At 36.4% G+C, this 23776-nt stretch overlaps 6 protein-coding genes and 1 pseudogene across 7 annotated transcripts; 3 read left to right on the forward strand and 4 right to left on the reverse strand.

The window, feature by feature from the left end:
* The first annotated feature begins 4665 nt into the window (after positions 1-4665).
* On the forward strand, positions 4666-6978 carry LOC140007808 (uncharacterized). Of its 2 annotated transcripts, XM_072051172.1 has the most exons (6): positions 4666-4799; positions 4907-4974; positions 5574-5674; positions 5895-6064; positions 6245-6320; positions 6486-6978. In XM_072051172.1, exons 3-6 carry the CDS (start codon positions 5596-5598, stop codon positions 6683-6685), a joined length of 525 nt encoding a protein of 174 aa, XP_071907273.1. In that variant the 5' UTR covers positions 4666-4799; positions 4907-4974; positions 5574-5595; the 3' UTR covers positions 6686-6978. The 2 variants fall into 2 exon arrangements, with proteins under 2 accessions (XP_071907273.1, XP_071907274.1); XM_072051173.1 differs by lacking the exon at positions 4907-4974 and having other exon boundaries at positions 4672-4799.
* A 1574-nt stretch (positions 6979-8552) lies between these two features.
* LOC113690075 (probable glutathione S-transferase parC) lies at positions 8553-9763 on the forward strand. The gene is made up of 2 exons (XM_027207892.2): positions 8553-8975; positions 9221-9763. The coding sequence occupies exons 1-2, from the start codon at positions 8643-8645 to the stop codon at positions 9569-9571; spliced, it is 684 nt and encodes a 227-aa protein (XP_027063693.2). The 5' UTR covers positions 8553-8642; the 3' UTR covers positions 9572-9763.
* Positions 9764-11205: 1442 nt separating this feature from the next.
* LOC113690819 (probable glutathione S-transferase) lies at positions 11206-12170 on the forward strand. The gene is made up of 2 exons (XM_027208895.2): positions 11206-11552; positions 11634-12170. The coding sequence occupies exons 1-2, from the start codon at positions 11232-11234 to the stop codon at positions 11979-11981; spliced, it is 669 nt and encodes a 222-aa protein (XP_027064696.2). The 5' UTR covers positions 11206-11231; the 3' UTR covers positions 11982-12170.
* A 142-nt stretch (positions 12171-12312) lies between these two features.
* Positions 12313-13395, reverse strand: LOC140007809 (probable glutathione S-transferase parC). The gene is made up of 2 exons (XM_072051174.1): positions 13041-13395; positions 12313-12867 (listed from the first exon to the last, which is right to left on the reverse strand). Exons 1-2 carry the CDS (start codon positions 13353-13355, stop codon positions 12523-12525), a joined length of 660 nt encoding a protein of 219 aa, XP_071907275.1. The 5' UTR covers positions 13356-13395; the 3' UTR covers positions 12313-12522.
* A 1427-nt stretch (positions 13396-14822) lies between these two features.
* Positions 14823-16217, reverse strand: LOC113690822 (probable glutathione S-transferase parC; annotated as a pseudogene).
* A 112-nt stretch (positions 16218-16329) lies between these two features.
* LOC140007810 (probable glutathione S-transferase) lies at positions 16330-17718 on the reverse strand. Its single transcript, XM_072051175.1, has 2 exons — positions 17272-17718; positions 16330-17013 (listed from the first exon to the last, which is right to left on the reverse strand). Exons 1-2 carry the CDS (start codon positions 17587-17589, stop codon positions 16675-16677), a joined length of 657 nt encoding a protein of 218 aa, XP_071907276.1. The 5' UTR covers positions 17590-17718; the 3' UTR covers positions 16330-16674.
* Positions 17719-22029: 4311 nt separating this feature from the next.
* On the reverse strand, positions 22030-23330 carry LOC113690824 (probable glutathione S-transferase parA). Its single transcript, XM_027208900.2, has 2 exons — positions 22895-23330; positions 22030-22622 (listed from the first exon to the last, which is right to left on the reverse strand). Exons 1-2 carry the CDS (start codon positions 23210-23212, stop codon positions 22284-22286), a joined length of 657 nt encoding a protein of 218 aa, XP_027064701.2. The 5' UTR covers positions 23213-23330; the 3' UTR covers positions 22030-22283.
* Between the last annotated feature and the right edge of the window lie 446 nt (positions 23331-23776).

Consider the following 23776-nt stretch of genomic DNA (forward strand, 5'->3'; position numbering starts at 1 on the left):
GCAATTAAATGGACTTTTCCCTTAGAGGCACTGTTTTTAGGTTCCTATTTGATGTGAACATATATTGTAAGATTAATTTTTTTATATACTAACAATGTATACACCGTCCAATTTAGGTGTCTGATAATTAATTACAATTTGAATTTAAAATCTAATCTTTTTTTTTTATATATGACATGCATTCTACCCTAATAATATGTACACTGTCAATACATAAAACAGTAATTCAAATTCATGAGCCGTCGAGAGTTAAATGAATGAATCAAAGTTACACCCATAAACCAAAAATAATAATAATAATCCCAAATCAGAATTTGAATCACCTAAATTTTTTACCAAACTATAAGAATTTGAGCCGTTATTAATTCTTCAAGAAGTTACAAGTGAATACGTTCTCTTTACCTAGCATAGTATGACACCATTAGGCTTTAGAAAAGAAAGTTCACACATTTTTATGTAAGAACCTTAGTAAAGACGAAGACGAGCGACTTTTACAAATGGCACAACGCTGCAAGGATGGGCCGTTTTTTAGTATGCGTTAACCCACTCGGAGCCAACAAATTAATATTTATAATTGGGCCAGTACTTGTTTCAAAAGAACAGAACGTTGAATTGGGCCAGGCCTTAGCCACGCCAAGACGACAATGCACGACAATTGAAATAGACCGTAAAATTCACCGTTAGCCCTTTTGCCTTTTTATTCCCATGCAATGCAAAGCCGCTCTCAACAAAACTCCAGGACTTTCAAGAAATCCTCCTTGTATAAAAGAAAGAATTCGTTGAGTTTTTTTTTTTTTTTTTTTTTTACTTCTTTGGTTTTGCCTTTTGAATTTATTCAAATGCTCATGTTTTTTCAAGAGTAAATTTTCATGGTTTTGTGATTGAGCGATGACATCATAAACTTGTTCAAGATCCATAATTCCCTGAGCTTCTTTTAATCGTTTAGACTTGCTCTATCACTAGTTGCCTAGCTATCTTTATAATGTAGTATTAGTTTTTTTCCTTTTTGCATGCTCATCTGATTCATGCAAAAAGGATGAATGGGTATATGTTCCTCTTGGGTGTTGGTACAAAAATCTGGGTATTCGATTCTGCGTTCCCTGTTTGTTGAATAAGCAAATTTAGTCAACCATTTGGTGGTTCAACACCCATAGGCCTTAAAAGTGGGAAGAAATGCTGCCTCTTCAATTTGTATGGCAGCTTTGGTCAGTCATTTCTTTTGTTTGCAGTAGTTTTGCAATCTTTAATCAGATACTTTTTTTTTTTTGGCAGAATGCAAAATGTGTTGAAAAAAACCCAAACAATGCTAACAAGAATGGGGATGTAATTGGATCAAACTTGAGTCGTGTTAAATAGCACTGTTCTAAAAAGTTATTTCAAAAGATTGAAATATTTTTTTCAAAATTAAACAAGCCCTCTTCTTATAAGCAAGAAGGAAGAACAGGAATAGCGGATAAATTAGCAACAAATGAGAAGAGAGAGTAGAGAGGAGGAGGAGGAGGAGGAGGAGGAGGAAAGAATGAATTACCAAAAAAGTTCAACCGGAGATGCCGTGGGAGGAGTAAAATATAGAAGTTCACCAAGGTTGAAATGGTATAATCACAGAGCAAAAAGATTGAATTGGTAGTTACGATTATCATGACATGGATTAGCAGCCTACCCACCCAATTGACTGTTTTGTGGTCATGGATCCACGTTGGTGTGCAAATTTCTGACCGCTGTATAGAAAAAGAAACTATTGGGATTGATGGATTGGATGAATCCCTTCCATTTCCCAACTCGTGCAGGGCCTGCTTTAAGTAGAGACGTATTGAGTTTTAGCAATCAAAATTGAATGCTTTATTATAGAAAAAAAATCATTTTTGAAAAGTACTATAGGGCATTTTTATAATTGGTCAAATAATAAGTGCAGTCATATTTTCATCAATTAGATGTCCACTGTCACCCGTTAATAAAATTTGCTTTTTATTTTAAAAAAAATTACATGTTCGCTGTTGATTAAAAAAGCAGACTGGTGCTTTTTTTTTTTTTTTGGAATTGTAATTACTAGTTTTTGTGAAAACACATGAGTCCTGATGCATGTAACCAAGAAATTTGAATAGAATTTGGAACAAGTTCATTGCAACCAAAATTAATCATAATGATTAAAGCAATTGGGAGATAGTAAAATGATCGGGCTTGTTTGGAACCTTAGTTTTTTTGCAAGTTTGTATGCTACTAGTTTTTTAACAATTTTTGCTATAGGAACTCCAAAAAACTTTTCAACGTTTTTTACCTACATACTTCAAAATACCCAAAACACACAAAAAAATTTTTTTTTTCTCTTCCCTTTTTCTTTTTCTTCCTCCCCCACCCGAACCCACCACCACCTCCGGTGCCGATCACCTCTTTCGGTGCCGATCTTCCTTTTTTTATTTTTTCCTTTCTCCCTCTCCCCCTCTTCTTCCCCCGCCATCCTCCGATTTGATCCTTCCCCTTTTTTTTTCTCCCTCTCCCTTTCCCCCACTACTCTTCCCCTTCCCCCCTGGGCGATCTGGTAGCAAGACCAGATCGCACCAGATTGCCCAACGGAAGGCTAAGTTGTACTGATATAAACTTCGGCAGCGGCTTCTTTTTTTTTTTTTTTTTTTTGAAACTTAGGGTGAGGGTGGCGGGGGAGGGGGAGGAGAAGGGGAGAGGGAAAATTGCAAAAAAAAAAAAATTTTTTTGACTACCTGATCTGTGCAGCAAGAGGAGGAGAGAAGATGGGAGGAACACGGGAAGGAAAATTAGAAGCAGATGAAGCAGTTTTTGTTGCTCCTCCATCGCTGGCAGGTGAAGGAATTTCAGGCAAGGGGTGGCGGGTAGGAGGTGGGGAGAGAAAATGCAAAAAAAAAAAAAAAAAATTCTATTGCAGACTGTTTGTGCGGCAGTTTCAGGAGAGGAACAGGGGAGGTGAGGGGGAGAGGGAAGGGGAAGGGAGAAGAAGCGGGAAGTGAGGAAAGAAAAGAAAAAAGAAAAAGAAAGAAAAAAAATGAAAAGGAAACAAAGTTTTTTAATCTTACAAAAGTTGTTCTATAACTTCTACAGTGATCTACAGTAAAGTTTTAAATAAATTTTCAAAAAATTTAGGTTCCAAACGGTCCGATATTTTAGCCTCCCAAACCCAATTTTCTTCTCTTTTTTTTTTATTTCTAAATTCTAGACATATCCATTAAAATACTATTTCCTATTATAATTTTCTATAATGTCACGCCATAGGCACTTCTCAACTATTAAAATATTTCAAAAGTTCTTTAAAAAATCAGGGAAAATATATCCTTATACTATATAAGATTGAGTTTTGGTCAAAAAATATGTTGAATTTCAACCGCATAGGTGGGGGCTTTCTGGGAATGTACATATTGTGTATTAGTTTAAAAGGTTTAGGTACAAGTTAAGGAAGCATGTATTTGGGTATGTTTACTGAAATGACCCCATTTAATACATTTAAAGTTGTCATTGATGAACCATCTGGGTATTGATGGAATATGTAATTAGTGTGCAACCGTTTTTGCATTTTGTACAACCCATATAGGTTTGTGTGTTAGTGTAATTACCGGAATATCCCTTAACTACTAATAATTCCCCTTTTCAGCCATAGATAACCGTTTGAGATGTTGCTTTGTCTGAAACGTTTGAATGACAATCGGATTTAGGAAATGTGCCAACGCTTTCTCTATCAATGGTAGGAACCCATTTCTCTATCATTTATAATTTACATTTATGAGCAACAAACGTTGGTTAGTTTATCCCTTTTCAGTTTCAGGAGTTAAGTTTTCCTTTTTTGCCTTTGTCTACAATGATTTGCCTCATCGTTTTCTCTTCCACTCGAGCTCAACTCTAAAATTACCTATTATTTTGTCATTAATTACACCCAATTCAATTGTTGAACCGTTGGTATGTTAATGTCTAAACGGTTGATTATCAGTTTCTCCTTGTTTGCATTCTAGGATTGGGATAATTCTACCTGACTTCATACTAATCAACTCAAAAAGCTCTTCAATCCCCAGCTACTCCTGGTGGTTCAGTATGAGGTTAGATTTCACCCTCTCAATTTTTCAGTTCCTTCCTTAATTTTGTCGATGTGTTCTTAGTACCTACAATTAGCGACTCTTATCGCGTTGCCTAGCTACAAGATAGCATTTTTCTCATCGCCTAACCCCAATTGGTCTGGGTTGGTTATAATCTTATAGGTTTGAAACAACAGCAAGAAAGAACTCTAGGTGGGGATTTTGGAATAAAGTTAGCTTTATGTGTTGCTTTGCCTTTCTGCATTTTCAACGACCTTCAATTTGACACAGTTTTATTGTAACTCTGTGTGAATTGATTGATTATATTGTTTATCTTTTCGTATTAAATTTTATTTCTTCTCACAATGTACTATTATTTATTTAACAAAAAAATCTTGTTCCCTACAGGTACCAAACACCCGCGCTCCCCCCTAGTAAACTACAATAACGATAACAGCAATCAAATCAAAGGATTAGTAAAATGCAAACTTTCTTTGATCACACGATCCGCAACTAGACGTTCCCTCGGCCGTCATTGAGATCTGGGCCAATTGCCAAAGAAATGCTCCCTTTGGGCTTGATTGGGCTCTCCGCTCTTGGCCTATTTCCAATGAAATTTAGGTTTTTAAAAGTTTTTGCTTACGAAACAAGCAAGTTGGCCTGGTCCAATAGTCTTCTTCACTGTCTCTTCTTCCTCCCCTTGCCTCGCTCCTCCTCTGTTTCCAACTTTCCACCACCACATCCCCCCCCTCGGCGGCCGGGGCCCCTGTATGTTTCCCGACCTTCACTTCCCTACTATTTCTCCCTTTCACGATCGTCTACCATTCTGTACTTGAATAAAATTGGCCCTTTTTCTTTGTGTTTGTTTGGTGCAGATCTTTTAAGGAAATTCCTGTCAATTTTTTATGAACCCGGTCAAACTTGCTATTTCTTTTTAAAAACGGTAAGACCTTGTCCGCTGTGGTATGGTTCCGCTCGTGATTACCACCTGTTCGATGATATTGATGAATGTCCATGCGTGTTGTATATGACGCGATGATCATGTGCATGAACTTGTATGAAAGTTTTTTGTTGATACTCTGAACAATTTTGGATGAATTAGGATGCTTTTGAACCTTTAAAGTGTCCAAAATGAAAACTTGGTGTAAAAAACTTAAGGGGTCAAAGTGGAATAAATACTTCCTTTTCTCAAGCAGGGTTGGATGCTTTATAGATTAATATTCTGGTTGTGGGAAGAACGGGCCTTTTGTTACGGCTTAAACATGGTCAGTAACCGCAGTTTTAGATTGCGGTTATCTATTTTACTGTTGGATTGTAATCAGAAGTTGTGATGTTCTCTGTAGTCTGATACCAAAGAAAAGATTTTTGTGGATTTTGGATAGAAAAGAGAAGCTTTTGTTGCCTTGTGGGATGTTTTGGCCGTTTGCTCTTGCTATTTTCTTAGTGGAAATTGGAACAGGGTTATGAGACCAGGATCAAGAAATTTATGATCAAAAGTACATTCTAGTTGGTGTTGTGGTAAAAGATGAACTTTCGTTCCAGGTAATTCCTTTGGTTTACCAGCATGTCGATGATAACTGGGAGTGGAAGTAGGATCACCATCCCTGCACCAGAAATACCACCAAGTCATGCTATTTTCTCAGGTAATCTATGTCGCAAATTTAACCAGTTGGTGTCAATTCTTCTTCTTGTTATCATTACAAAGTTTCTGTTAACATCAACCCAAATTGTTGTGTTTTGGTATGCTAAAGTTCAGTTGTACTAAAATGTGATATTTATGCAATGGTTGAATCTTTAATGGGGTATGGTTAGGGAAACAACTGCGACTGATTTTGTCGAATAATCTTTGATGCTTTCTTGTAGCGAAAATCAAGCGTCAGTCCAAGAAGAAAAATCAGTTAAAGTTTATCAAGACATTGGACTGTAAAACATTGCAGATGTGCGCCGCAGCACGCGAACCGTTTGGTGAAGCAAGATCCATGAGACATAAAAATCAGAGAAAGTCGGCCTCAATGATCTTTCAATCATCTTTGGTAAGTTTGCTGTAACAAATTCGTCTTGTTTATCCTTACCGGATGGTACTAGAGCTTAATTAAATGTTGCCATGCTGCATTGCTTTCAGTTTTCCAATTTTTCTGTCGCATGTTAATAATCACATAATAGTAATCCCGCCAGTTTATTTTTCTTAGTTCTGCCATGAATTTCTTTTGCAGGCTGCAAGATGTGTTGCCATACAAGCTCTAGCCAGTGTAGAAAGACATCCAACACTTACGATGCCTCGAATTAAAGGTAATATTCATAATTGTATTTCATCTTGTGGATTTTTGTTGCTTAATCTTTTATGCATATGCTCGCTGCCAGCTCTGTTTCACCCAATTACAACATTTTAATTAGGCATAGGAAGTTTTGCATTTGCTTCTAGATATGTACTATATTTACGTGGCTATGCATCAGGTGATATAATGGCACCGAAGCTCAGTGACAATGGCCCTAGAGTTCCTCCAGGAGGTGGTGGAGGTCCTGGAAGAGGTGGCGGAGGAGGCAGTGGTGGAAATGGTGGAGGAGGATATTGGTATTTATATGGTGGATTCTTTCTTCTTCTGTTTCTTGCTTTTCTTTCATATCTGAAAGATCATGAGGAGCCAGGAATGTAGTTAGGAAAGGGTACAGTAGAAATTGATAGTTTGGTTTAACTACAATGGTTTACAATAGCTAGGAAAGGTCTTCTCTTATTTCCTTACAATGGTTTAACTGCATCAGTTAAACTTGTCCTTTTCTATTTTTTTGGCCTTCTTGAGCCACAATGTTAGGCAGAAAAAGGGAAATTTTTTGATTAAGCGAGATCAACTTTTGAAGCATGGTTGATTTTGCATGATATTACAGAATTAGAATTTGTGCTGCTGTATTTCTACCTCAATATGCATTACCATGGATGTTTGAAGTTTTACTTTTGGGCTACACATCATATTTCATAATCCAGAAATGCAGATACTACAAGAGAAGCTTCCTTTTCTCCTGAGCCTGAGTTTTAGCAGCACAACGAGGATGATTACTTTAGCTTAGTAGTTGCAAATCGCTGCTGATGATACTAACTATTAATAGATGATGCATTCATTGATCATACAAGTTGCTAATATCTGTTGTGCTTCTTCAAAACGATGAATGTCTTTTGCATAAGCGAATTGCTTAACCAAGTACTGCATCAGTTCCTGTCCCGAATTCCAGATAGTTACAGGGTTACAGCAGCCAAGTCATTGCCAAATGTGTTGGCAAAAAGAGTTCTTGATTCACATTTAGTGGTTGTAGAAAATAAATTTATGATCCACAACCCACTATATATATATATATATATATATATATCTATAGTCCATGGTTCATTGCGTGGAACGATTGCTAAAACCCCTGCCCGTAATGACAAAAATTATGGTACAACAAATTTTTTTTCTTTAAAAAGAACAGAAAATAAGGGAAAAAAAAAAAAAGAACTTAAAAAGTAATCTCATCCAATTAGCATCAACCAAACGACTCAGAGCCGTAAGTTTTGATCTTGTACGTTGAGCCATTTTATGTTGGGAAATGGAAGCCGGTGACATCAACCAAACATTGGCATGGCGGTTCATTCTTCTTTCTTCTTCGGTGTCTGTCCATTCTGGAAAGAGCTGAGGGAGAAGGAGAGCTTTCGAGTCCCGACAGCAGTGAAAGTTTAGAACCTAGTCAAATCAAAGGCAAATTCGGCTACGTAAGAATCAAACTTGATCTTAAAGTATTCATGCATTTCACTTTTTTGGAGTTCGGAATGATTTTACTCGTTCTAACTTGCAAAATTGAGTTTAGTATATTTTTGACGTGATGTTCGACGCCATATGAAATCTTCAAAAAAAAAAAAAAACTGATTTAGGAGAATTTGTTTGTCCCTGGTGATTAAGCACTTCATGCAAAAGAAAAATGTTGAGAAGATTTTTGACATATTTCGAGTGAGTGCTATTAGTTCAATCAATGCTACTAAAAAAAAAAAAAGATGCATTTTTGAAAGTACTCTTTTGAGAAAGATAAATTCTGTAAATTCCTTTTTTGCATTATTGGCTCAGAATTAACTAAAGCTTAGCAAAAAGGCTGATTACTCAAGACACCCTTTAAACCTGCAGGGTCATTTGAAGCAAATAAATTAAAAGAGCCCGACTACTTTAATTTGCACAAGCAAAATTTTTACGTTTTTTTATAAACACATTTCTCAATTATTTTTTTATCTCACATGTATCAAATCGTTACAATATATTTTTCTAAAAAAAAAAAAGTTTTTAAAAGTACGATCCAAACAGGGGTTTTAAATTTTCCAAGTTAATGTCATAATCTGAGAGGACAACTTCACGAGGCTTTGATGGAACTAATATTGGATTCTCCGTCGATAAGCGATCAACACTAGAATATACAAGGTGGCAAGATCGAGGCTGAGGACTGAGGACGGCATTTTACCAGATCAAATGGCAAGTGAATAATTTAATCTTAAGTGGAGTATCAAGTTCGAGTTTAAATACTCAAGTATACATTTCCAATGTAAATGCGTACCAGCACCTATTCTACCCGCTAGAATTTGTGGTAAATTTTGCAAGAATGAGTGAGGCAAGTGAGGAGGTAATTCTGTTACACTTCTGGACTAGCATGTATGGCATGAGGGCAAGAGTTGCACTGGAAGAAAAAGAGATTAAGTACGAGCACAAACGTGAGGATCTAGATACTGGCAACAAGAGCGAGTTGCTCTTGAAGATGAACCCAATTCACAAGATGATTCCGGTTCTGATTCACAATGGAAAACCTGTTTGCGAATCCCTCATTATAGTTGAATACATTGATGAGGCGTGGAAAGGTAAAACAACATCACTCTTGCCTTCTGATCCTTACGAGAGAGCTCAAGCCAGGTTCTGGGCTGATTTTGTTGACAGAAAGGTAAACAGGCATCCTGTCCTCAGCAAATCTCTATAGGTTTCGGCTATTGTAAACAGTTCCCCACACATTATTCCCATCATGTCATCAGTATAGAGGCTTAGGATTCAATTAATTTTTTCTGCATGCATCAATAACGGATCTAAATACATATTACTTATGTATTCATTCAGATACACTAACGAGTACGTATGTACTATCAGTGTAAGAAAGATTCTTGAAAATAACGTACTCTAATTGAATTGCAGGTGTATACATATGGCCGCCAAGTCACGTGGTCAAGAAAAGGAGAAGAGCAAGAAGCTGCAAAGATTGGCTTGATAAGCTCCATCAAGACTCTGGAGGAGGAAGCCCTCGGAGACAAACTTTACTTTGGGGGTGAAAAGTTTGGGTATCTTGACGTTGCCGTTATTGGTCTCTGCAGTTGGATGTATACCTATGAGATCGTTGGCAAGTTTAGTGCAGAGATCGAGTGTCCGAAGCTGATGGCCTGGGCTAAGAGGTGCATGGAGAGGGATAGTGTCTCCAAGTCTCTTCCTGAACCCGACAAGCTCTACAAAGGCATTATGGAATTGAAGATGTCTTTTGGACTCGAATAATGCGAAGAAGAATTAAGGGTTGTTGCATGGTCCTTTGTTCTGTAACAATAATATGGCAAATGATTTTGTCACAGTTCAAATTTTATTTTAACGGTAAATTTTGTTAAAGTGACAAATCTCTCCATTGCATTTGGACTTGGGAAGGATCAAATTTTGCTCGTGTTTGTAATCCAAATTACGTTTTTCTCTTAATTTGATGCATCTATGGAGCCAGTAAATCAATCCTGTGTGATTTATTAGATGTTTTATTACTTATGGTGAAAAGCAGCAAGCAATTTCTATTTATTTTAAGGTATTGGCAAAGGATTCAATGTACATGACAACAAAAAGAATATATGGAACAAATAATTTGGTGAAAGATCGTTTATTTGAACTAATTAATACGTGCATCTAAAAATAGAGGAATCAGATATGCAAAACTTGACAGAGAAACACAATGTAAATACATTTTGTTTTAATTTTAAAAAGGTTATATAGGATAAACATCCTAAATCCATTCAATGGAATGATTAAAATGAGTATAACAATCATGGAGAAAGAAGAATTTTTAAAGTTGAAGAGGTTGAGAGATTTAATTTCTATCATACTTTTAGCGTTACACTTGATTCCAGTATTTACATTAATTTATCCCCGTTTATCATCAATAAATTAAAATGAGATTCAATAAAAAAAAAAGGCAGAGGAACACGAAGTAAAATTGCAAAGGCTTGAAAAATAAAAAGCAAAATTGTAATTAAAAGTGTAGTGTAAAACCAAACATTATCTTAGTTTCTGACCACATAGCTTAATACAGAAAAATATTAGTTTTAGTGAGAAAAGGTAATTCTAAAAATGTATTAAAAATTAGTTTTGGTGAGATTCATATGACGGGAGCAATGACCTATTTTGATGGCGACTTCTGACACTTACGTCCATGGACAAAAAAGTACTTAGTAGATTATTCAACGAATTTATATTCACATCGAGTGTCGCTCCCTCTCCAGATTAGATTAGATTAAATTATAAAAATTCTATCCTTATAACAAAAAAAAAAAAATTTATTCAAGATGTATGAAAATTTTTCAAAGTGTAAAGTAATTTTATCAAACCAGAAAAAAGAAAAATACAGTTTTTGTACTCAAATTTTGACACATAAATTGTTTTTGCCCCTGAACTTTAGATAAAAGCAAATATGGTACCCAATTTTTTTTACTTCCGAACACATTTTACATTTAATACCTTTAGTCAATTTTTTTCAAATTCCTATCAGAAAGAATCACGTGATACTCATGTGTCCACCAACTATTGTATACTAAAATGCCAAAAACTGTAAAATTTAGTCTTTGAAATTAGTGTCTCATATTTAACGTTTTGTTTTTGGCATTTTTAATATAATAGTTGCTGGACATGTGATTATTACGTGACGCTTTCAGTAGCAATTTGGATAAAAATCATCAAAGATACTAAATGTGCTCGAAATTTTTTTTTTTTGGATCAATGTGCTCAAAAGTTGAAAAATTGGATATCAGATTTGCTTTTGTCCAAAGTTTGGGGATTAAAAACACTCATATATCAAAATTTAGGTACCAAAACTGCATTTTTCTTAAAACAAAAATAAATATGCGGAGGGTAACTACTATATCTTGATCATGTCACTTGCTTTTGCCATCATAGTGATAGAATGGGTGAGGAGGTGGTTCTCTTGGACTTCTTGACTAGCATTTTCGCTACCAGAGTCAGAATTGCTCTAGCCGAGAAAGAAGTCAAGTATGAATCCAAGGAAGAAGATCTAATGAATTTAAAGAAAAGTCCGTTGTTGTTAAAGATGAATCCCATCTACAAGAAAATTCCAGTTTTGATCCACAATGGAAGACCTGTTTGTGAGTCCCTAATTATAGTTGAGTATGTTGATGAGGTATGGAAGGGCAAAGCTTCCCTCTTGCCCTCTCATCCTTGTGACAGAGCTCAAGCTAGGTTCTGGGCTGATTTCATTGACAAAAAGGTAACAAATTATCATCTTCTGTTTGCAGGAATACGTATATTTAACTTTATGATTTCATGAGCGTCATGTTACCTATTGCAGCTAGAGGGTTTTGCTCGTAAAATATGGTCGACAAAAGGAGAAGAGCAGCAGGCAGCAAAGATTGGCTTCATAAATTGCCTGAAGACGCTGGAGGAAGGAGCATTAGGAGACGAGCCTTATTTTGGAGGTGACAATTTTGGGTTTCTTGATGTGGCTCTTCTTGGACACTATAGCTGGTTCTATACCTACGAGAAATTTGGTAAATTCAGTATAGAAGCTGATTGCCCCAAGCTGATGGCTTGGGGAAAGAGGTGTATGGAAAGGGACAGCGTTTCCAAGTCTCTTGCTGACCCCATAAAGGTCTATGAATCTGTGTTGCTGTGGCAAAAGCTTCGTGGACAGGAGTAACATGGAGAAGCTAGCTTAATTACGTTGTTATGGGAATTTATCTCGGACTATATTTCATGATCCATTTGAAATATTAAGCGTGAGTGATTATTTGGAGAATTTTGTGTATTTACAGTTTGCATTACAAGTGGATTATTAGGGTGTAATAACCCTTTTGTCACAATAATCAATGCTTTCGCGTTCCAAGTACTTCTTAATTCCATTGTAGCTCGCTCGTAGATCAGACAAACTTTGATGTTCGTACTAGCTTCAAATTTAGAAAATCAAAATTCTAGATCTCAAAGAAAAGCTCAGATGGCTAACAGGGGTCAAGTGATGCACAAAACAGGCATAACGAAAGATTCAATTATTTCTTCATAGCTCTTCTTGAATGCAAATGGCCTAGTAGCAGACAGCTTGTTTACTACTGATCCTGATGACAAAGTTAAGAAGTAACCTAACCTGTGATCTGATGCAATCAAGGGGAATTTAGGCAATAGAAATCAAACAGGTAAATAATAAAAAAGATTTGCAATGCAGTAAGCGCTCTATATGTGTTTCTTTATTCAACCCCAAAGTGCTTCTTCAGTATCAGAACAAAGTCATAAACCTTTTCAGGATCAGCAAGGGACTTGGACACGCTCTCCCTCTGCATGCACCTTTTAGCCCATGCCACAAACTTTGGGCATTGAGTACCAATTTTGAAGTTTCCACAAGTCTCATAGGCATGGAACCAACTGTAGAAAGGAATCAAAGCCACATCTACATATCCAAACTCTTCACCTCCAAAGTAAGGCTTCTCTCCAAGTTCCCCTTCTAGTACCTTGAGTGCCTCTATGAATTCCTTCTTGGCTGCCTCCTGTTCTTCCCCTTTAGCAGCCCAGGTTTTTCTTCCTAAAGTATGGACCTGCATTGCACAACTGCAGATGTCAATAAATACGTATGGAAACATAATTGACCATAGCATGCAATTTTTATTCTCCAATTCTTAACAAATTCTTAACAAATTCATCTCATTTTTAATGTGCAGCCACACAAAAAAAAAACACAGAGAGACAGTCCATATGCTAATCCTAGTACCTTTTCGTCAACAAAGTCAGCCCAGAGTCTAGCTTGAGCTCTCTTGTAAGGGTCAGATGGCAACAATGGGTTCTTATCATGCCAAACCTCATCAATATATTGAAGGGCTATGAGAGACTCACAAATTGGTTTACCATTGAGAATTAACACAGGGACTTTCTTGTGAATGGGATTCATTTGGAAAAGAAATGGGCTCTTTTTGGGCAAGTTCTCTTCCCTGTACTCATACTTGACACCCTTCTCAGCTAATGCTATTCTTAGCCTCATGCCAAACATACTAACGTATGCATCCAACAGAATCACTCCGCCATCCATTTTTTCAGCAAAAATGACAAGAGACTTTGGACACGAGATAGTGATAGAAGCAATGGAATTGATTGGGGGTAGTGTCACATTTACTGACTCGTATATATAATAGATTGCCTGAGTTGTACCTGTTGGAGCTAAAACATATGGTTGGTAGGTCCAGTTTGTGATTTCGTAAGCCATGAAATAATATGCACAGTTTTTTAATGGATATAATTTTCTTCTTCTAATTGAATTGTTCTGAAACTGAATAGTTTACTGTTTAGACTTTGTTTTCAACAATTGTCACTAGTTTCATAATTATAATTTTATGCAGTTACACTCCCACAGCAAGGCAAATCCCCGGCAACTTTCATTCCCCAGTTGAAACATATCCAAATGATTCAAGTTTGCCAGTAGTAAACAGAGTATTTGCTTCTGGACTTGTTTGCAACATATTTTACACTTTTGTCAAGAGTAACAAAAGGCAACAAGAATTGGTACTTTTGTTTCTTAATCAATCCCATACTTCTGATAAACCTTGCAAGGATCAGCGAGGGATTTTTGACACATTATCCCTTTTCATGCACCTTTTAGCCCATGCCACAATCTTGGGGAACTCTGAGTCTCTATCTTGAAATTTCCAAAAGTCTGTAGGCATGAAGCCAAATATAGAAAGGTATTTATTTGAGCCACGTCTAAGTACCCAAAATTTTCACCTCCAACGTAAGGCTTATCTCCAAGTTTTCCTTCCAAAATTTTGGAGATCTCTATATGAATTCCTTCTTGGCTGCCTCCTGCTCCTCTCCCTTTGTAGCCCAAGTTTTTCTTCCTACATTACAAACCAGGGCAAATATGAATCTAAGAATAACACTAGTAATAAGCTCAAGTTTTTGCCGTAGAAAAAGAAAACTCAAGTGTTTGTCCCTACAGTATAAAAACTGGGCTTTCCATCATGGATCAGAACTGGGATTTTCTTGTGAACAGGATTCATCTGGAGAAATAGGGCTTCTGTTGTTGAAGTCTTCTCCCCTGTATTCATACTGCACACCCTTCTCATCTAGTGCTATTCTGACCCTCATGCCAAACATATTGGGATAGTCATCCAGTAAAACAACTCCACCAGCCATTTTTTGAGATGATTTGCATCAAAGTAAGAGTAGTTACAGGATTGATTTGGTATGAACACTTGTATAATTTGTCAACTGTATAATTTTTAGTACTCATATGTCAATTTTATAGGTTACTTGATGGATTAATTTTTTTAATCCGTTGAAATTTGAAAGGGTTGTTATCTAGTGTAATTTAAGTAAAATAAAAAGCGAGACAGAATAATGGCATCTCAGTACTTGAAACTATTAGGTGAACAAATATTTCAACTACTCTGCAAGATTTTGATTAGGCAATTCTCTATCTCTATGGTTTGAAGTTGGAACTCCTCCTTGTCCATATACTATGGAATACAGTACGAGAGTTAGAGCTGTACAACACTAACACTTGGTCATGGTATGGGTGATGCATTTCAATTATCTTCCTTAAACTCTTCAAACAGCTGATAAACGATTGAGTCCAGGAAACTATACTTGAATCCCTCCTCCTCCCTGCTCTTCCTGCCCCTTCCTCTTCCCACCATTTTGTGTTCTGAACTTTACCTTGGACCGAGTTGTGAATCATATAGAAGATAAAAGAAAGCTACATCAAGAAAGCCCAATTGAAAGTTCAGTACAAGTGCATCTCGACAACAAAACCAGAACCTCTTTGGTCTCCCAAATTATTTTCGTGAATAATCTACAGGAAGAAAATGGAACATTTTGCGGTAATCTATTCGATCCCAAACATCTTCTTCAGAAAAAGGACAGTATCATAAACAGTGTGAGGCTCAGAAAGGGACTTAGACACACTCTCCCTCTGCATCCAAAACTTGGCCCAAGCCACACGCTTTGGACATTGGCTCTCAATCTTGAAGTTTCCGCAGGTCTCAAAGACATAAGAGCCACATCCACGAGCCCAAAAGTTTCACCTCCAAAATTAAGGTTTTTCCCCAAGTTCTCCTTCCAAAATTTTCCGAATCCCTATGAATTCCTTCTTGGCTGCCTCCTGCTCTTCACCCTTTGTTGCCCAGATCCCTCTTGCTGGATCAAAAACCTGCATTTTCTCCATTAGTTAGTCAAATTTGTTTCTTCTTGCATAGTGTAACTTTTAGTTATTTTCCGTTTCACACCTAACATTATTAGTTAGTCAAAAAAATTTTCTTTTAATTCATGCAAAATCTAACTCCATAAAGAAGACTTTCTCCCGGAAAAAAAAATGAATAATATAAAATTCACACAGAAATCTTGCAGGGTACCTTTTTGTCAACAAAGTCAGCCCAGAACCTATGCTTGAGCCCTCTCATAAGGATCAGATGGTATCAATGGATTCATGTCATGCCATACCTCATCTATGTACTGGACAATTATAAGGGACTCAACTATTGGTTTTCCATTATGAATCAAAACTGGAACTTTCTTGTGAATAGGATTCATCTCAAGAAGGAGTAGGCTCGTTGGTCAAGTCTTCTTCCTTGAGTTCATACTTGATACCCTTCTCAGCTAGTGCTATTCTGACCCTCATACTGAACATGCTCGGATAGACACTCAACAAAATCACTTCTTCACCAGCCATTTTCCCAGAGGATGGTATGAAGCAGGAGGAGGAGTTTTCTCTGGTGTGCTAGTTTTTTTTAAAGAAAATTGATGGTTGACCCAGAAAAGAAGAGTGTACAGATTCCTGTTTTTTTAATAGTAGTAAATTTGGTCGTCATGATTTTATTATTTTTAAGTTGAACTAGTACTATGAAATGGTACCGGATCGTTCCTGGAACTTTCGAGCTCCACGCCCCCCAGGTCAGTGAGCCATTTTTGCAGTACGCAAGAGTTAATATGACTTGGGTGTAGAGATTTTCGCCAACTTCATCCAAGCAAAACATTTTTTGTAAATGAAGTGCACATATTTCACAAGTCAATAAAAGAAAGGAGTATCGCATTAACATAATTTGGACATTGTACGAACACTCTGCTTAACTGAGGACAAAGACAATTGTCCTCTAAATTTGTGGAAGAAATAATATGCAGATAAACAGCAGCATATCCATGAAATCCTAGTAGTAGCAGTAAACATCATTTACTACCAGTCCAGGATATCAGGAAGACGACGCTATATCTCTTTTATTCTCACAAGCCAAGCAAACAAAACTAAAGGATTCTAAGACAGATCTACGAAGCCCAAAAAAGGCAAAGCAATCCCAAATACATATTCATGCGTAGACTTTTATTCGATCCCCCATTTAGCCAAAAAGTTGAAAGAGACTTTATTCGATCCCAAGCTTCTTCTTCAAGGACACAACAAATTCGTAAACCTTGTGAGGATCAGCAAGGGACTTGGAAACGCTCTCCCTCTGCATGCATCTTTTGGCCCATTCCACCAGCTTTGGACACTCAATCTTGAAATTCCCGAAGGTCTCATAGGCATAGAACCAACAGTAGAAAGGAATCAAAGCCACATCCACATATCCAAAGTTTTCCCCTCCAAAGTAAGGCTTATTTCCAAGTTCTCCTTCCAATGTTTTCAGAATCTCTATGAATTCCTTCTTGGCTGCCTCCTTTTCTTCTCCCTTTGTGGTCCAGATCCTCCTTGTAGAATCATAAACCTGCATTTCACCTTAATTATCTCAGAAAAAAATTGAACAGAAAAATCCCTCCTTAACATAATATTTTTATCCCATATCTAACTTGTCATGCTTGCTTATGTTGTTTGCCTAAAATAATCTAGTGAAAATAGGTTAAGAAATGCTTAGTTCCACGACTAGACGATCTTGGTAAAGACAGTGGAAATACATGCCCGAACAACTGATTGAATATCAGTTGACAAAATTAGAGTTTCCATAAGAAAAAAAAATTGTTACCACCTTCTTGTCAACGAAGTCAGCCCAGAACCTGGCTTGAGCTCTCTGGTAAGGATCAGATGGGAGCAAGGGATTCTTGTCATGCCACACTTCATCTATGTACTGAACAATGATAAGGGACTCGCAAACAGGCTTTCCGTTATGAATCATAACTGGGATTTTCTTGTGAACAGGGTTCAGCTGAAGAAGAAGGGGGCTCTTGTTACCCAAGTCTTCTTCTTTGTATTCATACTCGATGCCTTTCTCTCCCAGAGCAACCTGGACTCTCATGCTAAACATGCTCACATATGTACCCAACACAACCACCTTGTCACCAGCCATATTTTCAGATGATATTCGACCAAAACAAAAAAAACAAACAAAGGAAGGAAGGATTTTTCGCTAGAGGTGATGAAAAGAAAGCAGAATAATGGGCAATGGTAGCAATTTGTGAGCAACTAGCAGGTATAAGAACCGGGGTCCTGCATTTTATAAATGAGAGGCTGGTGATGGCAGCACGAAGGAGTGGTTGGTAAGTGGTTCCGTGTCACTTTAGATTCTCGGTGACATGTTTTCTATGCCAACTCAATGTCACTTATAGTATTGTATTAAGTATCTTGTTATTATTTACACTTTAATTTTCTAATAATTCAACTTGGTTTGATTTAACACAAGTATAAATAATAACATGACACTTGACGCAATACTATAAGTGACATTGAATTAGCATAGAAAACATGTCATCGAGAATTCCAAGTGGTTCTGTGGTTGATTTTTGTTTCAAGCAGTAGGGCTAGGATTCAAAGGTGAGGGCATGGGGATTAGAACTGGAATTTCTAAATCTTCAGAAAATGAAGGATCTCTTTTTCATGTGTTGTTAAAATTAGATCTTTTTTGACTGTTTAATTTTTATTTTTATTTTTTAAGATTCTTGAAAGCCCCTGTAGAAATTTACAAACTATACTAGCACGTTTTTGTTTTGATATTTATGCTCAAATTTTTAGCATATAACTTAAGTTACTTTATAATATTTTGAATACAAATTTAGCTTTCTTTTTTCAACTACGCACTGGACATTGATAGAAAGTTCGCGAGATGAATAATAATGTTGTGAGTAATTGCTGTTTGCTCACAATTTTGACCAATTGCTACGTCTAAATCCAGCAAGTGCTTATCGCATTCGTGTAATTTGATGATTGTTCAGTTTTTTGTTATTTTATATTTATAGGATTCAGTTGCATCTATACCCCTTCTTCCATAATCGATGTATGACCAAAGAAAAAATCACAACATTGTCTCTACGACTAAATATTAAAACCCGTTCCACTTGTAATTTTTTTTAAAATTTCTCTAAATTTGAATAAATATTTGGAGATAAATACAATAATGCCATTTGAATGCAGAGTCACAGCTTTCGCAGTCAAAGTTCAAAAAAGAATTGATTAAAGAGCTAGGAAAACCCACTGCCGTCCCCAGTCAAATCAAAGGTTGTCTAGAACTTGTTCTAGGATGCCTGTCTTGCTTTCTTTTTTTCCTCCTAATCACCCAAAATTACGCGACAATTATCTTCTCCATTAATGAATCAGAAGATTCTGTGAGTAAAATTATTCCCATTACCAGTTTTTTCAAACCAAATCAGCGGCCTGGTGGAAATTAAGCTGCTAAATATTAAAAGACTAACTAAGAAATTGAGGAAGTATGGACTCTTTTTCTTGATTGTCTACGTAGCAGCAGCAGCTGCTGCTGGTCCCTAATTATTGGGTTCCCAAGTTTTTAGCTAAGTGCTTACGCATAGTCTTGAGGAATTTGACGTCACTCCTTAAGTAATCAATCACATTCAAGCTTTTATCTTTCCCTCCCTCACTCTCTCTCCTTTTTCTTCCTTCCTGATTTGCACATTATTTAAGTTCAATATGAGAAAAACACGAAAATGGACAATTCAACTAAACCACGAAAACAAGAAAAGAGTACCCCACCCCCACCACATGTTATGTCTACACTGGTCCGTACAATGGACCCTAGAATTAATTTTTTATATATTATTAACGTATAATTATTTTTACACCAACAAATTTACATCATGTTACATAATATAAATATAAATTTAAATTTACAGTGTTAGCACGTAAAAATTTAATTCTATATATGCTCAAAAGCCATCATCAAGCTCTTGCTCTACCCTTTTTACATGGATGAAAGTAACTCGATCGTCAGGGTCAGAATTATGTTAACGTATCAAAAGGTTGAGTTATATATATATATTTTTTTAAAAATCATAAGAGGGTTATATGGTAAAACATTAAATTATAAGAGAGATGTACGGTAAAACATAAATCATATAAGATTAGAGTGTCATGTATATTATATTTATATATTTTGATCATTTCAATCATTTTAGTTTCTAAATAAGGGTAATTTTGATATTTTGATGGGTTCCGTTACAAATTATTATTTCTGTCATTTTAATATTTTAATTCAAACTATGGGGAGTTATATATAACTTTCAAAATAATAAGAGAATTGTGTAAAAAAATTACTAATTATAGAGGGATAAAGTATATTTGTCCTTATTTTTATACTAATAAGATCTTGATCATATCACGTAATATAAATCTGAAATTAAATTTACACTGTCAACATGTAAAAAATTAATTCTATATGTGCTCAAAAGCCATCATTGCTCTACCCCTTGTACAACGACGGGACGAAAGTCACTCGATTATAAGGGCCAGAACTATGCTAACGTATCAAACGGTTGAAAGGGATGTCGCTCGTTCTACGAGGATGAAGTATCCCGCTCGATCCACTTGTTTTTTCCTGTAAGAGACTGAAATGGCACCATCATGAGACCATCGTATCTACGTGGCTATATTAAAAGGTCACACCTATCAAAGTCAAAAAAGAAAATAGTAGTATATTTTCTTCTCTGGATTTCGATGCGGAAATATGGCGGTGCAAAGACTGTTTCCCATTTAGTAATCCAATTGACATAGTGACCTTCAAAATGATGTTCAAAAGAAATAATATATGAAACACAATCCTTCACCCTTTCTTTTTCTTTCTCTACGATTTTATAGAATTTTTGCCTTTTTTTTTTTTTTTAAGTTGATGCTAACCTCTTCCACATCCCACTTGATCAGTATTGCACATTGCAATTTGCATCCATCCATTCTTGAAATATTTCAAGAGAGTTAGAACGGTTCTTGAAGCCTGGAGGGGAAATCCAATGGTTATTTTCTCCTCTTTGTAGTGGTTTGTCTCCCTCTAATAAACTGAACCAAATCAATTGTTTTTAGCAGAATCTGCACTATGGACCTTTTCACGTATGACTCAAATGCAGGTAGCGATATTGGTTTCTAAATACAATTGACTCATTCTAGATTTGTCTAAACATAAACATTCAGGACAACCGTTCACAACAAATATATTTTGTCATGAACAAAACCTTGAAAATAGATCAGATTATACAACTGAACTTATTCAGTTTAAAAAAAAAAAAAATCCCAAGTGTCTTGGTTTTTGCCTTTTAGGACTCTAAAAGAACTTGAAATGCCCAGTAGGGTCCACGATCTACGTGCACAAATAATTGCAATTGTTGGCTGTGGACACAGTTCATTGTGAAATTCCTATGTAGCTTATTAATCTTTGCTTTCTTTGTGCCTACGATGCCAAATGATTGCAGTTGTTTGTCAAACCCATTTGGAATATGCCTGTCTCATTTGAATTGCGAATTTTTTAGAAAAATTTGTTTGACACGCCTTTCTAATATCTTTTTACGGCACGTACTCGCGTCATTACAGGCAATATTTTTTTCACAATTTCACTCAAAAACTCCCATCCAAACTGGTTTTCTTCTTATACTTACATTCCTTATGAGGCCTTTCATATTACACAATAATCAAAGTGTGTTATAGATGGTATGTGCATTGAACCGTTTTGCCTAATCTCATGTCATTGGATGAATTTATTTTTATTTTGGGCTAGTTATAACTTGTGCAAGACTTTGGAGTTGAGTGTAAAGCATGTTCAACCTTCTTTTACGATCATACGAGAAATGTTGCCATTCAATCACGTAGAAAATTTCCTCCACAAGCAATTCAGAGTTGGTCTCTAATCTATGTTAAAAAAAGGTGCCCGATTGGTCTCCATATTGACTTTCGTTCACTTTCTTGAACGAACTAAATGAAGAATGCTGAGCCCCGGTGAACATTTACAGGTAAACGGAAGGATTTATAATTGCAGATTTGGACGAATAAATTAATCGCAGCGGGAGAACGAGAAAAGATAGAGAGAGGACAGATTTCCTTTGTTATCATCCATCACTAACACTTGTCTTACTAGTTTCGAACGGTAAAAATGTCCGACCAAACAGTGACATATGGTACTAACGGCTAACACTTGAAGGCCGAGATATAAAAGAGAGAGATGTAACATAAGAAAGAAGGTACGTCCACATATCTTTTGTCAATAAAATGTAAAACCTTCTCCCGTCGCAGGTGTAGATAGTTACTTGGAAATTTCGAGCTCCACCCCAAGTAGTTCATATCCGATTCCTCATTTTAGTAAGAAAAATCAAGCTACCCTAAGAAAAAAAATGCTTATTGAGTCCCTATGCAGCTACATTCAGGGTTAAAACCTTAAATTCGCATATATCACAAGTCAAAACTAAGGAATCAAAGGAAGGGAGAGAAAAAAAAAATTTATCCAAGGAGATAATATGGACAATCGTGGAAAGAAGTTTTCAAATTAACACAATGTGGACATTGTATGAGCATTGCCAAGTTGGAAAAAAAAAAAAAGAAGAAGAAAATTTCCCACTAATTTTCCCAAATAAATTATACATTAAACATCATTTGATACTAGGCCACGATATCAAGAAGAGAAAGCTAAATCCCATCATTCTCCCAAGCCACAACAAAAGAAAACCAAGGATTCTAAGACAGACAAAGCCGAACAAAAAAGCAAAGCAATCCCAAATACATATTCATGCGAAGACTTTATTCGATCCCCATTCAGCCAACAAGTTGAAAGAGACTCTATTCGATCCCAAACTTCTTCTTCAAGGACACGACAAATTCATAAATCTTGTGAGGATCAGCAAGAGACTTGGACACAGTCTCCCTCTGCATGCATCTTTTGGCCCATTCCACCAGCTTTGGACACTCAATCTTGAAATTCCCGCATGTCTCGTAGGTATAAAACCAATTGTAGAAAGGAATTAAGGCCACATCCACATATCCGAAGTCTTCCCCTCCAAAGTAAGTCTTATCTCCAAGTTCTGCTTCCAGTGTCTTCACAGTCCCTATGAGTTCCTTTTTGGCTGCCTCCTGTTCCTCTCCCTTTGTGGCCCAAAGCCTCCATCCAGCATCATAAAGCTGCATTTCACCTTAATTAATAATTATCTCAAAAAATTGAACCCAAAAAAAATAAAATCTCTCATTAACATAATACTTTCATCCCCATATTTAATTTGTCATGCTTAGTTATGTTGTTTGCCTAAACTAATCTGGTGGAAAAAAGGTTAAGGAATGCTTAGTTCCATGACTAGACGATCTCGGTAAAGACAGTGGAAATACTTGCCCGAATAACTGATTGAATAGCAGTTGACAAAATTAGAGTTTCCATAAGAAAAAAAAATTGTTACCACCTTCTTGTCAACGAAGTCAGCCCAGAACCTGGCTTGAGCTCTCTGGTAAGGATCAGACGGGAGCAAGGGATTCTTGTCATGCCACACTTCATCTATGTACTGAACAATGATAAGGGACTCGCAAACAGGCTTTCCGTTATGAATCAGAACTGGGATTTTCTTGTGAACACGGTTCATCTCAAGAAGAAGTGGGCTCTTGTCAGCCAAGTTTTCTTCTTTGTATTCATGCTCGATGCCCTTCTCGGCCAGGGCTATTCGGACCCTCATGCCAAACGCGCTCACATGTGTATCCAACAGAACCACCTTGTCACCGGCCATCTTTTCAGATGATATTCGACAAAACTAAAAGAGAAAGGATTTTTGCTATAGGTGTCGAGAAAAGAAAGCAGAATGATGGGCAAATGGTATTTCAAGTAAATAAACAAATCCGAGGTTGGTGAGAGACTGAGAGTAGGATTGATGCTACGCAAGCAGTAGATTCTGGGAACATTTGGGGCCTCCACCCTGCAGCAATTTAGTCAAAATGCAGTGGTTTCTTTTCCACGTGTTATGAAAAAAATTAGTTTTTTTTTTTTGGTTGACTCTATAGTTTTTTTTTTAATTTCTAGAAAGGCACCAATTTGGTTCCAACATTTTGCTATGTGCTTACGCACGTTCTTAAGAAATTTGACGTCACTCCTTAAGTAATCACATTCAACCTTTTTATTTCTCTCTCTTTTTCCTTTTTTGTTTATATATATATATGTATATATGTATGTATATATGTATAAAGAGAGTGAAATACTATTATTATGAGGCTATCAGATTTATGTTGCTATGTTAAAAGGGCTGCACCTAACGAAGCCAAAAAAAAAAAAAAGAAAATATTTTCATCTCTAGATT

The sequence above is a fragment of the Coffea arabica genome, chromosome 5c (genome assembly GCF_036785885.1).
Source record: "Coffea arabica cultivar ET-39 chromosome 5c, Coffea Arabica ET-39 HiFi, whole genome shotgun sequence".
Classification (NCBI taxonomy): domain Eukaryota; kingdom Viridiplantae; phylum Streptophyta; class Magnoliopsida; order Gentianales; family Rubiaceae; genus Coffea; species Coffea arabica.

Bases quoted from the DNA above. Each gene is read 5' to 3' on its own strand.
- LOC140007808 (XM_072051172.1), top strand. From the start codon at position 5,596: ATGTCGATGATAACTGGGAGTGGAAGTAGGATCACCATCCCTGCACCA. The intron at 6,065-6,244 runs GTAAGTTTGCTG...TTTCTTTTGCAG, and splicing joins TGATCTTTCAATCATCTTTG to GCTGCAAGATGTGTTGCCAT. The intron at 6,321-6,485 runs GTAATATTCATA...GCTATGCATCAG, and splicing joins TACGATGCCTCGAATTAAAG to GTGATATAATGGCACCGAAG.
- LOC113690075 (XM_027207892.2), top strand. From the start codon at position 8,643: ATGAGTGAGGCAAGTGAGGAGGTAATTCTGTTACACTTCTGGACTAGC. The intron at 8,976-9,220 runs GTAAACAGGCAT...ATTGAATTGCAG, and splicing joins CTGATTTTGTTGACAGAAAG to GTGTATACATATGGCCGCCA.
- LOC113690819 (XM_027208895.2), top strand. From the start codon at position 11,232: ATGGGTGAGGAGGTGGTTCTCTTGGACTTCTTGACTAGCATTTTCGCT. The intron at 11,553-11,633 runs GTAACAAATTAT...TACCTATTGCAG, and splicing joins CTGATTTCATTGACAAAAAG to CTAGAGGGTTTTGCTCGTAA.
- LOC140007809 (XM_072051174.1), bottom strand. From the start codon at position 13,355: ATGGATGGCGGAGTGATTCTGTTGGATGCATACGTTAGTATGTTTGGC. The intron at 12,868-13,040 runs GTACTAGGATTA...TGTGCAATGCAG, and splicing joins CTGACTTTGTTGACGAAAAG to GTCCATACTTTAGGAAGAAA.
- LOC140007810 (XM_072051175.1), bottom strand. From the start codon at position 17,589: ATGGCTGGTGACAAGGTGGTTGTGTTGGGTACATATGTGAGCATGTTT. The intron at 17,014-17,271 runs GTGGTAACAATT...GGTGAAATGCAG, and splicing joins CTGACTTCGTTGACAAGAAG to GTTTATGATTCTACAAGGAG.
- LOC113690824 (XM_027208900.2), bottom strand. From the start codon at position 23,212: ATGGCCGGTGACAAGGTGGTTCTGTTGGATACACATGTGAGCGCGTTT. The intron at 22,623-22,894 runs GTGGTAACAATT...GGTGAAATGCAG, and splicing joins CTGACTTCGTTGACAAGAAG to CTTTATGATGCTGGATGGAG.